The sequence below is a fragment of the Cryptotermes secundus genome, unplaced genomic scaffold (assembly GCF_002891405.2).
Source record: "Cryptotermes secundus unplaced genomic scaffold, Csec_1.0 scaffold928, whole genome shotgun sequence".
NCBI classification, from domain to species: domain Eukaryota; kingdom Metazoa; phylum Arthropoda; class Insecta; order Blattodea; family Kalotermitidae; genus Cryptotermes; species Cryptotermes secundus.
Genome location: NW_019738362.1, coordinates 577,037 through 591,714, shown reverse-complemented (window position 1 = coordinate 591,714; position 14,678 = coordinate 577,037). Strand labels below are relative to the sequence as shown.

The following is a 14,678-nucleotide window of genomic DNA, read 5'->3' as shown; positions in this document are numbered from 1 at the left end:
GCGGGATTCCTCAAAGACTGTAGACTCAAGGCTTTGGAAATTCTGCATAAAAGTTTTTAAGAGGCACCTGGCACGTAACGTGGTGAATATCAGTAACTTTTCTCCTGTACCGTTTGCCCCGACAAGTTAGTTCCTCGTAGGTATGTTCGTTTTGACAACTTGCTTGATCAGGTGGCAGAAGGACTACTCTGGAGTCGCACAGTAGTCTCTGCAGGGTAGGTACAACTGCGTCGTTACATGTCCTCCTCTCTCCCCTGGCCCTGTTATCAGTTCATGACTGCGTGACTGCATGCAGTGCTGCCACTCAACTGCTGGTGGGTAAATTCTGGTGCCAGGTTACTAACTTTGGAATTACGTGTAATTGCTTCTACCCCGGAGCGACAGGAAGTGTAGACAAGTGCACGGAGCCTAATGAGAACGTCTCGCGTTCTTCCCATCATTTATCCTGCACGAAGGCTGTAAATCAATAATTAAGGTAAGGTAATTAATTAAGCACTACGCCATGAAGGTGTATGGGGAAGTGGATGTATAGATCCACGTTTTCTTGACCTCTGCACTAGTTGGGGTTAGTGGTCAGCTTCACGCTTCGACCGCTTGACTCCCCGGGGAAATAGTCCCCGGTATCCATTGGATAGGAGGCTGAGTGGGCCCCAGAACAGGTCTGGACGACACGGAAAAGAGAAAATTCTTGCCCCTACCGGGACTCGAACTCTGACCCCTCGGTCGTCCAGCCTCGAAGCTAGTCGCTATACCGACTGAGCTATCCCGGCTCCCAATCAGGAACCAAACTGACACCGATTAGGACAAGTTACTGAAATTCTGAAACGAGTTCAGAATCGCCGTCTGAAGTGACAGTGAAACAGTGTGTTCGAACAGGTACTAAGTTAAACTATTTATTTATTTTTTTGTATTTTGTATTTGAAATGTGGAAGGAGAGATAGAGAGAGAGGAGGGAAGAAGAGAAACGGCGGGAGAGGTACTACCCTCTCGTCCTTGTAGGGAGGTTAGAGCCTTGGTGAATGAACCGAGCCGTACTGTGTTCAGTCGCAATTTGACATAAGCGATGAAGGGGCTGCTTTGGGGTGAGATTGTTGCAGAGAAACCGCGTACCTCGCAGAGAATGCATTGCGTCTCTGATATGAAGGCCAAGTTGAGGAACCAGTAACGTGTGACCTTACCTTACATTGTACACGTGCTGCCATGTTCAGGGTAAACACGCGCGAGTGTGTATGTACTCCGGAGAAATGACCGAGGTTTTGCTGTCTCTTCAGCACACCCACCTGTACGTATATAAAGTATGCAGTCTCCTTGTAATGGTCGTAAAGAGCGAGCTTTTAAATGGTTTTATAGAACTTGCAGTGTATGCCTTATGCACCAGGACATTCCTATATTTGCCTGGCCAATCAGGGACCTTGCTCGCTTCACGTGCAGGAATGATTGCAGCTGAGAAGTCCTTGAGTTTATGTCCATGGATATTGCTTGTGTTTATGTGCTCTTGTCCCGTGATTGTTTTACGGTTTTGTATCTGGTCTTTAAGAGAAATATTTGTATAGGACAAGTGGGCTTCCAATGGCGTCAGAAACCCACAATGAAATCGGAACAGGTTTTCCTCGTGGATCAGCTCACACTTGTGCCCGGCGTGGGAGGCTTCGTTATTTCTCTGTTAATTTGTCCATCTTGTCTTTTCTCTCTTTTTTTTTTCCTTCTGGCTGAATATCTGTTTATCTGTTTATCTCTCTGTGTCTGTCCTACTTGAGGTGGTATTGCAGTGTCCACCGAAACAATTTCATATCGTAGTCCTACCGCTAGATAGCAGCACCGTGTAGATCCTGCATATATTCCTATCAGGTTTAATATCTCAGTATAAATGTAGCTGTTTCCAGAATTTTTCAAGTCGATAGCGTGCATACTCGGTGCAATGATGATTACAGACTGCTCCTGAAGTTCTGTAATGTACAAGAGTGGACGCAGTTATCTTACGTGGACGCGTACTTGTTGCATACACGGGTAGCAAGTAAAGTTATCCCTGTAACAGGCCGTGAGGGCCCATAGGGTTGTGAGATGTCGAGGCTATCACATTTTCTAGACAATCGGCTCGTAGATGGCGGTGAGGTTGTCAGCCTTACGCACAGGCCGCCCTTTACCCACCAGGAAGATTCCTGGTACTCATTTCTGTTAGAGGCTGAGTCGACCCCAGGGCCATAGGGCGGCTGGAAGGATTAGGTTATTGGAAATTTGAATGAAATATAACCCTTGATTTTTAAGGGCAAGGAAGCGAAATGTTGGCTGTTTCAACACGTCGATCTTCTCGAAATACTGAGTTAGTCCACGAGAATTATCAGACAGCTTCATGTAATTCGTGTAAAGGGGGGGTTCAGGGGTGAAGAGTCAGAACCGCAATTAAATTTCAACGCCAATTTCTACTGCTGCTTCATTCCAGATGTTCACTAGTTGTGAGTATGAGAAATTCGGCGTACAGGCGAATCGATCGACTGGCGCAGAGAACGCACGCCTGTACGTTTCCCTTGTTCAGCTCTGTGTTCAGCTAAGTGTGAGCAGTGACGCGGTCAGGCGGGAGGGGGACAGGCATACGCCCCCTCCAGGACTTCTGGAAAGGATCAAAATTAAATGCCCCTAAATTAAAAGCATTTAAAACTCGTATCTACGCGATCAGTGAAAGTATTCTTATGCACGATAGACGTTGCTTTGAGCTTACAGTTTCAGTTTAATGAAACTGGACTGTCCAAATCAGACCGCTACAGACTCGCCTTGAAGCAGCAATCAGTGCTAGGCAAGACATCCGTTGAATTTGGGGGCTGTAACAGGCAGCACACGACCTCTGTGTCAAGTAGCTGCAAGGCGTGCGCCCGGCGCTCTCCACGTCAGGGGAGGGGGAACTCTACAGGGGTGACGAAACAGCGAGCGGAATTATTCGTGCGCGCTCTGAAAAGCCTTATTCTGGGAAGAAGCTACTCTGGAAAATATAGGAGTAGATGGATGTAAAGCTAGTATCAAAAACCATTCAGTAACTAGTGCGTAAAGTTTTTGGATTGGATTGAACTGGCTAAGGATAGGGAATAGTGACGGGCTCTTACATGAACACTGCACAGTTCCACAGAAGGTAGGGAGTCCCTTGACCAGGTGAACGACTGTGAGTTTCTCCAAATCTGAGTGTCTTGTCTGTTAGGGCTAGTTCATTGTTTACTCCGAAACAAGCAGAAGACAAGAAATTCTGGACCACGAATTTTAATACATCAGAACATGTAAATGTAGTGGGTTTGGAAGTGATCACATGAAACCGTTGAGACTGAGAGTCGCCGTGGAGTGTCTGGCAATTCTGCTTCGTGTTCGAGAGATCTTAGGGTACAAATATCGACCCAAGGACCGACTATTCTGACTGACGTTTTTCTCGCGTTTCCTTAGGCCGGGATGTTAACTTGATTTCGAAAACGACTGCTTCTTTCCGGTCACGCGGTAGCGTAGTTAGTTGAGGCACTATGCTACACGCCAGAATGTCGCGGGTTCGATTCCCGATGAGGTCATTGGATTTTTCAGTTGACCTAATCCTTCCAGGCCTTGGGGTTGAGTCATATTCTAACAGAAATGAGTACCATGAATCTTCCTGAGGGGTAAAGGGCGGCCGGCGTGTAAGGCTGACATCCTCACCGCTATCTGTGAGCCGATTGTCTAGAAAATGTTGGAGCCTCGACATCTCACAGCCCTGTGGACCTCCACGACTTGTTACAGGGATAGCTTTCCCTTTACTTTACCTCTTCTTTCCACAGGTGAACCTTCTGTGCTACTGACAGCGTCACGAAACAGGCCTCAATCAAGAATCAGCATAAAGCAGATCATGGCTTTCTGTGGCCGAGTCAATATTGTGACTACGGTATGGACTGTACAACCGGAGATCCGGGATTCGATTCCTGGCAAGGGAAAGATATTCTCTTCTTCTCTGCATGCAGACCGGTCCTGGAGCCCACCCACCGTCCTGTGTTATGGGCACCGGGCGATAAAGCAGCTGGCACGTAAAGCTGACCGCCCATCTGCATCCAGTACCTATGAATACATGGAGCTGTGCCTTCAGGGCTTGATGTATAATTAAATACAGGGACAAACTTACCGTTACCCTCCGACCGCTTTGTATGGCTGATTCGCCGGAAAGCCGCCTCATTCCCTCCGGGCAAATACTGTGATTGCACCTCGAGGCGGCCACTGCCGCTTCCTTCTGAATCCCTTGATCTGTCGCCCGCAGTTTAGAATAACCTAACCTGGATCTGTGTGTCGCAGCTTCTGCCATCCCTGGGCGGGCTGCAGCACTCGCAGGGGACCGCGGCATCTGTAGCACATGTGGAGACCGCAGCGGCAGGGGCGCGTTCCCCCTGACAGCTGTCCAAGGGGCGACACGAAACAGTTCTCCTCTCAGGGTACAGTCGAAGCATTAACAATTTCAGGAATTCAAACTTCAACGGAGTTCTCCCTGAGAAGCTGATGGTTGCGGAGACATTCTCCGTCATTTCATGTGTATTTTGTCCTACGTGCCTGGCCCATTTTCTTCGCGTTGATACGATCAGCTTGCTGAAGACGGATGTCTCTTTCCGAAGATGGGGTCGCAGTTGGGTGGACATATCCGACGTCCAGGTTTCCGTTCTCTGAAAGTGGGCCTGTTTCTGTGTTCAGGTGGATTTATTTTTTGGGGGGAGGGTGGTCTGTTGGAAAGGTGTGCTCTATTGTGCTGTAACAATGCCGACGGATTTCCTTTTCGAGGGACTCAAGTGTCTGCACCCTTTAAGTCCGAACCGCTTCTGCATATTTAAGTTTTTAAAGACTGAAAATCTTCTAAGTAATATATAACAATTCAGTTCGTACCTCACAGGTAACACATTACGTCATCACCATAGAGCCCAACCGGTTAATGCTGTCTAGGGAAATAATCGCTGTTTATTGTGAGAACAATTTTTTTATTGCTAGTGGGGTGGGACTAAGTCCCTTGTGCTGCGGCCACTTCTGGCCTATTGTACTAGCCCCAGATGATAGGTGAGGGTGATTGTGGAGCAATTGGTGGAATGAAGATTGGCAAGGGAAACCGAAGTACTCGGAGAAAACCTGCCCCAGCGCCACTTTGTCCACCACAAATCCCACTTGACCAGTCCCGGGATCGAACCCGGGCCGCCGTGGTGGGAATCCAGCGACTGACCTCTTGAGGTATGGCGCGGCCCTTGTGAGAACCATACGTAACACACTACGTGGACAGAATGCAGAGTTTCAGTGTGTTAAGGCAGATGGTACACATGCTTCACCTTAAAGCGCTGTGCCTGTAGTATGTACCAGTCGGTTAATGTGGGCGTTCACTGAGGGTTCACTGACGTTCCCGAGGAACGTGCTGCCTCCGTCTTCAAGGTGGAAGAGTAAACGAAGCAAGCAATGAGCAGCCAGAAAACTTGTTGCAGATAGACAGAGACCTGTGCAGGAGCCCGGAGACAGTTAACAGGAGTAGCAGCTCAGTCGATATAGTGACTGCGCTGGACGATCCGATTTCCGAGAGATTTTCTCTTCCTCACAGCCTCCAGAGTGTCTGTGAGGCCCACACAGCCTCATACCCAGTGGGTACCTGTACGCCGCATGCGGTTGTAGCATTGAGGGAGCGTGTGTGCGCTCGAATCCTCAGACGGCGTGTTTTGCCGCGAGCAGTGTCACGCGCGAACAAATGACACATTGTCTCGCTGTTAAGTGCTGTACGATTATGAATTATGTACATACAGGGGCAATGCACATTCATTTCATACAGGAGCACTAATAAGCAAGGTACACACTGCTGTATGTAACATGCATGCAAGGCTCGTGAGTACATAAGCTTATGTTTCTGTTCGAAGTTTGTCCCGCGCTTGCGCTCTGCTTCAGGAATTGGGGCACGCGTACAGCTTGTTGCGTGCCGGAGGGCGTAGAACCAGAATGCTGAACTGGGTACTCTAGTAGATAGGTACCAACGTTTCGGAGGAAAGTGCTACCTCCATTTTCAGGGTAGGAATACTACTTCGAATTAGAGATCTGGAATGGATCCAGTTAAAGGTAAAGCTGTCCCTGCAACAGGCCGTGGATGTCCATAAGGTTTGTGAAACGTCGAGGATCCCATATTTTCTCTAGACAGTCGGTTCATAGATGGCGGTGAGGTTGTTAGCCTTACGCGCCTGCTGCCTTTTACCTCCCAGAACCATAGTGCGGTTGGAAGGATTAGGTCAATTGGAAAATTTAGTGACCTCATCGGCAATCGAACCCGCGACCTTCCGACTTGTAGAATAGTGCCTCAAGCAACTGAGCTACCGCATGGGTCTAGTTCTTGCATTTATCTCAGAACACAGTAATGTTAATACTCATTGTGGTGATAACGTAAACCCCCATCCACTTGTAAGTTTTGAGGTTTTCACGGCGATGACTATGAAGAAAGTCGTCTTCTGGGTTTAGGCGCCGTGTATTCTTCGTTTTGGCCGACGTTTCGGAGGAACGTATCGCCTCCATCTTCAGAGGAGGTGAATGGCTTGGAATGCAGAGAGCAGTAGCTCTCTACAGCTACTGCTCTCTGCATTCCAAGCCATTCACCTGCTCTGAAGATGGAGGCGATACGTTCCTCCGAAACGTCGGTCAAAACGAAGAATACACGGCGCCTAAACCCAGAAGACGACTTTCCCCATCCACTTATTTGTGACGCGGAGGATTTCCTTTGCTGAGTAGGACAATTGGACAGAACGAGGGGGAAATAAGAAATTCGTGCAAGATTTAAGTGGGAAATCCGAAAGGGCGGTGACCTAGGCCTAGCTGGAAGGTTAATATTAAGGTGGACATGGTGATGGGCACTGGATTCATCCGGCTTGGGATAGGGTCCTGTGGGGGCTGTTGTAAACATGGCGAGGAATTCCTTGGCGACTGTCAGCTTCTCGAGAAGGACTCTCCTATGGAACTGGTCATCCTGTGGTTGCAGTCTGCTTTCAGTTTGAGGTACAGGAAACGGGAGAAAGACATTGGCGACGCTCGGAGATGGAATTTAGTGTAGATGGGGGGTGGGGGGTACATCCGGTACCGGAAAGATAGGAAACCCAGAAGATCCCCTACCGGCAGAACAAGTCTGTGCGGCGCTCAGTGCTGCACTCTTGCATTACTCTCACGCAGCATTGTTACAGTTATATTGTGCAGAGTGGATGTTGTGGTTTGTATATTGTCGGACTGGTGGACATCGTGTTATCTACCTGTAATGTCGGCATGTCGGTGGCTTGTTTAGTTAAATGTTTGTGTTGAAATTTGGCCTGTCTTGGCGAACAGTAAACACAGTGGAACAATGAGATCGAACTACAGGGGACAGAAGGTCAAGTGGCGTGTAAAGCGTGTCCTTACAGCGTCCTTGCTCCGCGCCTGCGCCCCACACCACGTCACATGTGCACCCAGTTGGCCATGTTTCTTCCTCCGGGCGCCCCCCGCGTTCTGCAGCTCCAGTTCCGATCGTCAGGTTTGAAATTTGACTTGAACTGTACAGCTGTAAGCCCCCTCCCCCAAAATTTTCATCTCTTTTGTTCCGTACAGTCGGTAAAAGCAGCGTTTCTGCCGTGCGAATTCGTGAGGTGGGAGTGACACTAGTATGGGGAGTCGAGGTGTAGCTCCACAGTTGTTGACCTCGGCCCTATATATGGAGGTGGGTGGTCAGCTTCACGCCCCGGTCGCTTTACCCGCAGGGAAACAGCTCCCGGTACCCATTGAACAGGACGTTGGGTGGGCCCCAGAGCCAGTCTGGATGCTGTGGAGAGGAGAAAAATGTTTTGCCCCTGTTGGGAACCGAACCCTGGCCTTCCAGCTCCTGGCCCGTCGCGGTTCCTGTAATTCGATGAAGCGGACAATTCAGGAAACGGAACTCTAAGCGTATGTACATAAGAGGAACAAAGAGTAGCAAAACGCACCGCTAAGAGGACAGCAGCCTTGTACACGTCATTGACTTGGCACTGCCACGCGTGATGTGCATAAACGAATCACAGGAAGTCCGTGAACTGTTCATAAATTTCCCCCTTCAGGGACAGAGCTGTGAAAATTCCGGGAGTATCTTGTTGTTGCGACTTTTTGTGTAAAAATATTTGTAGGTTCTTTGTACACGCTATATGATGCTCAATGGAAAGGGGGATCCAGGATGGCTCAGTCTGTACAGCGACTAGGCTAAAAGCTGGACGACCGTGTAATCGATTCCCGGTGGGTGCGAGAGACCTTACTCTTCTCCAGCTCTGGGGCTCTATCTGCCGGGGCATGAGGTTGATAAACCATCTCCATTTATTGCCGAGGTCAAGAATGATGGAGCTATGCCTCATCTCATACGTTTCCAGGGCGTAGTGCTTAATTAAACACAGAGACGTTTGCCTGTTACCTCTTAGTCAGTGTAAAGAGTTGAGCAGAAATGTCTGCAGAAAGGCAGCGCCGTGCTATAGCGGCAACTTCTCCGGCATTCCAATATAGCGGGCATGTCTAGATCTTGCGGTTTGGTACCGGCACAGTTCGTATTACACGGACACTTCTGTTGCTGCGTTGGGTCATGACATCTACCAACCCCCAGTACACACCCTTCTCCATTTCAGATTACCTTCTGACACCCTATTTACCAAGTACAGCACAATGGTATGTATATGTGGAACATTCGAGAAGTCTGATTTTACGCACGCAATATGTTTATGTGTCACAGAATATTCAGCGATTATTTCTGTAATGGAGACTCCGTGTGTTTACTGTGAAGTAGGTACTTAATTCTGAAGTGCCGCATGGTTGAAAGGGGTAGGAGGGCATACACCCGCATCACATCTCTCACGTGACAGTATTGTTTAGATGAACTTCAGCTGTCGAGGGGTTAATGTAGATAATTCCAGCCTACATTAAAACATTGTGTGTTGTTACGATTGTTAATGCTTTGTTAACCCGTAAGCCCTGAGAAGACGTCCATACTCACAGCTTCAGACCTTACGATGAAGTTAGTGATAACCACTACAGTTCAGTGATTCGTTTCTGTGTTACCTTCTCACAAGAGCATCGGTCCATTGGTTGCGATTTCCAACTTACAACTAATGTTTTTTTTTCCTTGGCACTACAGCCCCAGTGGGCCTAGGCCTACCTCCATGAACTTCTCCGTTCACTTCGGATTTTCTAGATCTTACACATTCGGTAGGACTCCTTGGGCGGGTGATCAGCTCGTCGCTAGGCCTCTACCTGTACACAAACACAGAAAAACACACAAACTAAACATCCATGCCCTGAGTGGGATTCGAACCCACGATCCCGGTTTCCAAGCGAGCGAAGACAGTACTAGCCTTAGACCGCTCGGCTGCCGTGACCGGCTTACAACTAATGTTTAGCTAGCGATTTCTTAGCGGCCTCCGTAGTCAAGGGGTAACGTTCCCACCTCATGACTCAAGGTACGCGGGTTCAAAGCCGGCGGAGGTCGTGGAATTTTTAAGGGCGGAAAAATTCATGGAACAAATCCTCCGGGAGGGACTTTAAGCCGTGTCGTAGATTTACGGCACGTAAAAGATCTTCATGTCTCTAGGAGACCTCTGAGCAAAATTAGGCAACAATTTCCCGCGCAAGTAGTTTCCAGTGCCTCTGGTAGATGGGGGAAATATCAGCTACCGACGGCCGACCTCGTTGGCTGAACGGGGTTGATAGCACGCACCAGTACCGGTAGGTGATGGCGACTGTAGAAATTAAAGGGGGACGCACAATGGACCAATAACTGGTCTAAGTGCATGGGGAAACCCAACCCCTCTAATAATAATAATAATAATAATAATAATAATAATAATAATAATAATAATAATAATAATAGCGATTTCTTGGCTTCTTTATAGTCAGAACGCAACGCCTAGCACTGATGATGAATTAATTATTCCCATTGAAATTGGAGCTAAATTATCCTGGAAGCCTTCTCGTGTAAGTCCTCAGTTCCTACACGGACATGACATAGTGCCTCGAGTAGAGCCTACCATGTCATGTCGCAAACAGGCAACAGGAAGCTAGATGCAGCTTGTCGCAGTTCCCAGGTTCTGTATGACCGCATTATCACTTTTCGAAGATTTGTTTCCTGTGGGCCCAGTGCCCCCTATCTTCGCGGGGCTGCTGTGGATCATGTGCAGTTGACTCAGCGGTGACGAACAGACCATTGTCAGACGAGCCAAACCGCATTCTAGGTACCATGTGGCGGGGGATCCCGCCCCCTGCTGTGGGCTCACGTGCCTCTCGGCCCAGCCGTCACCGTCTGGTGGCATTTAAACGCAATAAGAAATAGAGGCTAGGTGGCTTGTTGGCTGGGGCATCAGAGCGGGCCTTCACCGCCTCCCTCACATCCAGGCGTGTGTCTTCTTCTTTACTCGTCATTTCCTAATCTCTACGCTTATCATTTCTCTTTCGTTAAAACATCGCCAGTTTCAGAAGAATTCACTCGCAAAACTTGGCGCTCTAAGACGTGTGTGTGTCTGTTAACTCGTACAACTGAAGTCAGCGCTCGCTGACTGGATATTGTCACTATTTAGAAGTTCGGTGCAGATGCAGGTGTAACAACTTAACAACATGACATGAACATGACAACAGCACATGAATACATTTTTGAATGTTTGAGAAATTCCAAAGACATTTCAGACAGAAACAACGATAGCAGTTTTCCGCATTTTCCGTTTATTTTCTTTTCTCCAGTACGGTACAAATAAAATGCGTTTGGGTCCGTGTTTTACTCTGTATTTCTCCGAAAACGTTCGGTGTAGTTTATGTTCAGGCCAAACGTGGGCTCCGCTCTTCTTGGTACAGTAACGTTTGTGTTCCGCAGCAAGTTGTGACAAGTCTGCACACACGTCTGTGCTACATTGGAGCAACATTTTTATTGCTAGTGGAGTGGGACTAAGTCCCTTGTACTGCGGCCACTTCTGGCCTATTGTACCTGCCCCAGATGATAGGTGAGGGTGATTGTGGAGCAGTTGGTGGAATGAAGATTGTCAGGGGAAACCGAAGTACTAGGAGAAAACCTGCCCCAGCGCAACTTTGTCCACCACAAATCTCACTTGACCAGACCCGGGATCGAACCCGGGCCGCCGCGGTGGGAAACCAGCGACTAACCGCTTGAGCTATGGCGCGGCCAACATTTCGTTGTAAGACATGTTTTGACTTGCTCTCGCCTACATACAGGGTCCTCCAGCACTATTTCGCCAGATGGGCGAATGGGTGGAATGGTGGTATAACTGCATACATTGTTAACCTCGGCACTGGGTGGATATGAGTGATCTGCTTCATGCCTCGGCCGCTTTAACCCCGTGGAAATAGCCCCTCTACCACCTGCTACGCCGTGCCTGACCGTCCACATATGACGGCTCCGGAACCGTCGAACAGATTTTGACGTAATTCTGTATCTGTCAATTGTAGTAAAATTTTTGAGTGGGTTAAAGTGAGACAGAAGTAAACGCAAGTTTTACTTCACGACTTGGTCTTACTGCACGGAATTTGAATGTTATAAGCGAGAAAATATTCAAATAAAAACTTTATAGAGAAAATTAAACATGTACTTCGTGCCCAGTACACTTTTCTAACAAACTCTAGGGTTCTGGGAAAATAAAACTATTAGTAGGTTCTAGAAGGTTCTCACGATGGTGTATAACATAACACGTTTACTGGGATTTTTGGATTTTGAGCAGTGGGCATAGTCCAAAAACCCAGTAATGCTAAAAAACATTATGCTTTATCTCATAATTCGAGACTCGCTGAACTGAACACGGCGCCACATCCCAGAAGACTACTCTCTTCATAGTCCCCGCCGTGAAAACCATAAGCTTTCAGTTTTTGAATTGGAGATAGACCGAACTTGCTCGTCTCGCATGTTTTATGCTGCCTACGAGATAGCAGTCGCGGATTCGAAATCTGAAGGCTGCAGAAAGCAAGCAGAATATTGCATCATTCTGAGCTAAGAAATATTTTGTCTGTCATCCCTTGTATCGCTGCTGCACCGCAACCCGACATGACGGTGGCAGAGGGCAATGATATGGCAGACCGTATCTGTCGGTGATGTGCTCATACCGCTTTGCAGTACTGTACGTACTTCAGAACACTGTCTGTCCGTGGCGTTGTGTACCGTGTGAAAGGACCTTAAGACGTTTAAGAGTATTTTTACCAATTTTAATTTCTGGCATTAATATTTAGTGTATTTTCTTCCTTTTAAATTTCAGTTTATTTTCAAAAACCTGGAAGGGGTAGATGGGTGGTCTGCCCATGATTTTTTGTGACATCTGTGATACTTGTCGTCCTAACTTAGGCTGACGGTGAAGTACCGTTTCAGATACTAATTAAAACAGGAGGAAGTGAAAAGTAAATTCTGGTATGTGAAGCCGTGCAGTGTGGTAGATCGCCACCAAAGTTTCGAAGGAACCCTCTGTCTCCATCGTCGGGTTAGAAGAGTAAGCCGAGTGTGGCAAAACAGCACGTTCAGTCTCAGGCCGACGTTGTCAAGTAGACGCCTTGTGCTGCTCGCAGTCCCGCTGTCCGGCAGACACACGTAATTACTGCTGCTAGTTGTAGGCGATTATGGACACATCTGTTCCGAGGGGCTTATCTCTAGAATGTTCCATTTGGTACCTGAACCCAGTGCCGGTCATGCGACAATGGATCCCGTCTATTCCGAAATCACCGCCGCACCAGAGAAGCTGTTTAAAGTCATCATCATAGGCGATCCGACTGTGGGCAAGACGTCATTCGTGCAGCGATACGTCGAGAATTCGTATAAGAGAGATTATAAAGGAACAGTGGGGGTTGATTTTGCGCTGAAGGTCGTGAAGTGGTCGGAGACGCGCACTGCGAAGTTGCAGCTCTGGGATATTGCCGGTAAGGAATTGTGTGCAGTGTTAGAATAAGGATTTCTGAGAGAGATCGGTCGACGTTAGAAAATCAAGCAGTTCACAAGTTCGTTTTGTTTGGAGTACTGTAATACAGGGGGAAACGCAGTAGCATAGTTGGTTGAAGCACTATGCTACAAGCCGGAAGATCGCGGGTTCGAGTCCCGATGCGGTGGATTTTTTTTTTTCGATTTACATAATCCTTCCAGCCGCACTATGGCCCTGGGGTCGACTCAGCCTCTAACAGAAATGAGTACGAGAAATATCATTGGGGGTAAAGGGCGGCCTGCCGGCGCGTAGGGCTGACAACCTTGCCGCCATCTCTGAGCCGATTGTCTAGAAAATGTGGGAACCTCAACATCTCACAACCCTATTGGCGTCCAAGGCCTGTTACAGGGATAGCTTTACATTTTACTTACTTACTTACTTTTTTTACTGTAATATAGTGTAGAGGAGCAGTAGGGTAATAACCGTAGAACGTGTAAGAGCACAGTGTAAATTTGCATGTTCGTTATGGGTTTTGAACTTTATCTTGCCTGAAGGAAAGGACGTAGCGTGAGGCTCTTCGATAACAGGATTCTGAGGAGGATATTTCGAAGCAAGAGGGAGGTATACACAACCTCGTACTGAGGATCCTGTAATTTGGACTGTTCACAAATTATTATAGACTTGATCGAATCAAGGAGGCTGCAATGCGTGAAATATGGTTATAAGACTCGAGTTGGAAAACCGAAAATGAAACGATAACTTGGGAGACCTTGGCGCAGATGGAAGGATAATACTAAATCGATCTTAACATGTGTTGAAAAGTGTCTTGAATTTGCCCGTTCTGGAAGTGGATACTACATTTTGAACTGTTCTTTGAAATCAACAGGTCAAGAAAGGTTTACATGGATGACCAGAGTGTACTATAAGGATTCCCATGGCTGCGTGATTATGTTCGACTTGACAAACCGCAACTCATTTATAAACAGTCTGAAGTGGAAGAGAGATGTTGACTCGAAGTGTAGGCTACCTGACGGGAGCCCCATTCCATGTATGCTTCTAGCAAATAAGGTGGGACAGCTCAGAGCTTGATTGATGTATTGACTAAGTAGTGTTAACACAGTATTATCTTTGCGGGTACGTGTTGTTTGTCTGTTGCCTGTTTTCATTATTGAACTTCTGCCAAACTTTGATTTGGGAAACCCCTGGTATAAATGTTGAATTTATACATGTTTGGATTTGAGTGTTGTCAGCCAATTAGAGCTTGTGATTCAGTTTAAAATATAAATACATTTACTTTTTCTGGCATTAAATCTGAACCAAGCTGAAAAACTGTTTCATATAATGACTGAAATATTTCGTGTATAATATTATATTTAAGCATCCTGTTGCACTCCATACGATAAATGATATAAACTCCGTCTCAAGTGCAAACAATATATTTTGTGTCTTTGATCTTGCTCCCTACACTACATGTTTCGGCCTCAGACGGCCATCATCAGGTGTATAACACTCACGTCGCTGTCACACTGCACCCAGTTCAAAATTTAACATCTAAAACATTCTCCCTGTTATTATCAGCTTCTACTTCGTTGATAGCTGTCCACCCGTAGATTACTTCACACACGTTAATTTTGAGTTTATTGTAATAGCACCATAATAAAATCTTTAGTTCTAATTTTAAACCTTTAAATTCTTGTCCAAATTTGACAGCGACGTGAGTGTTATACACCTGATGATGGCCGTCTGAGGCCGAAACATGTAGTGTAGGGAGCAAGATCAAAGACACAAAATATATTGTTTGCA

General features: G+C 47.1%; 1 protein-coding gene across 2 annotated transcripts in view; it reads left to right on the top strand.

Annotated features, from left to right (window-relative positions):
• The window catches only part of LOC111870914 (ras-related protein Rab-7L1), a 140,259-nt gene that overhangs the window by 117,027 nt on the left and 8,554 nt on the right, over positions 1-14,678 (top strand). Inside the window, exons 1-2 of one of the 2 annotated variants that reach the window (XM_023863546.2) lie at positions 12,625-12,876; positions 13,762-13,943. In XM_023863546.2, the coding sequence (XP_023719314.1) occupies positions 12,657-12,876; positions 13,762-13,943 (402 nt within the window). In that variant the 5' untranslated portion in view covers positions 12,625-12,656. Of the gene's footprint in view, positions 1-12,624; positions 12,877-13,761; positions 13,944-14,678 lie in introns of those variants that run through there. The other variant, XM_023863547.2, reaches the window with a different exon arrangement.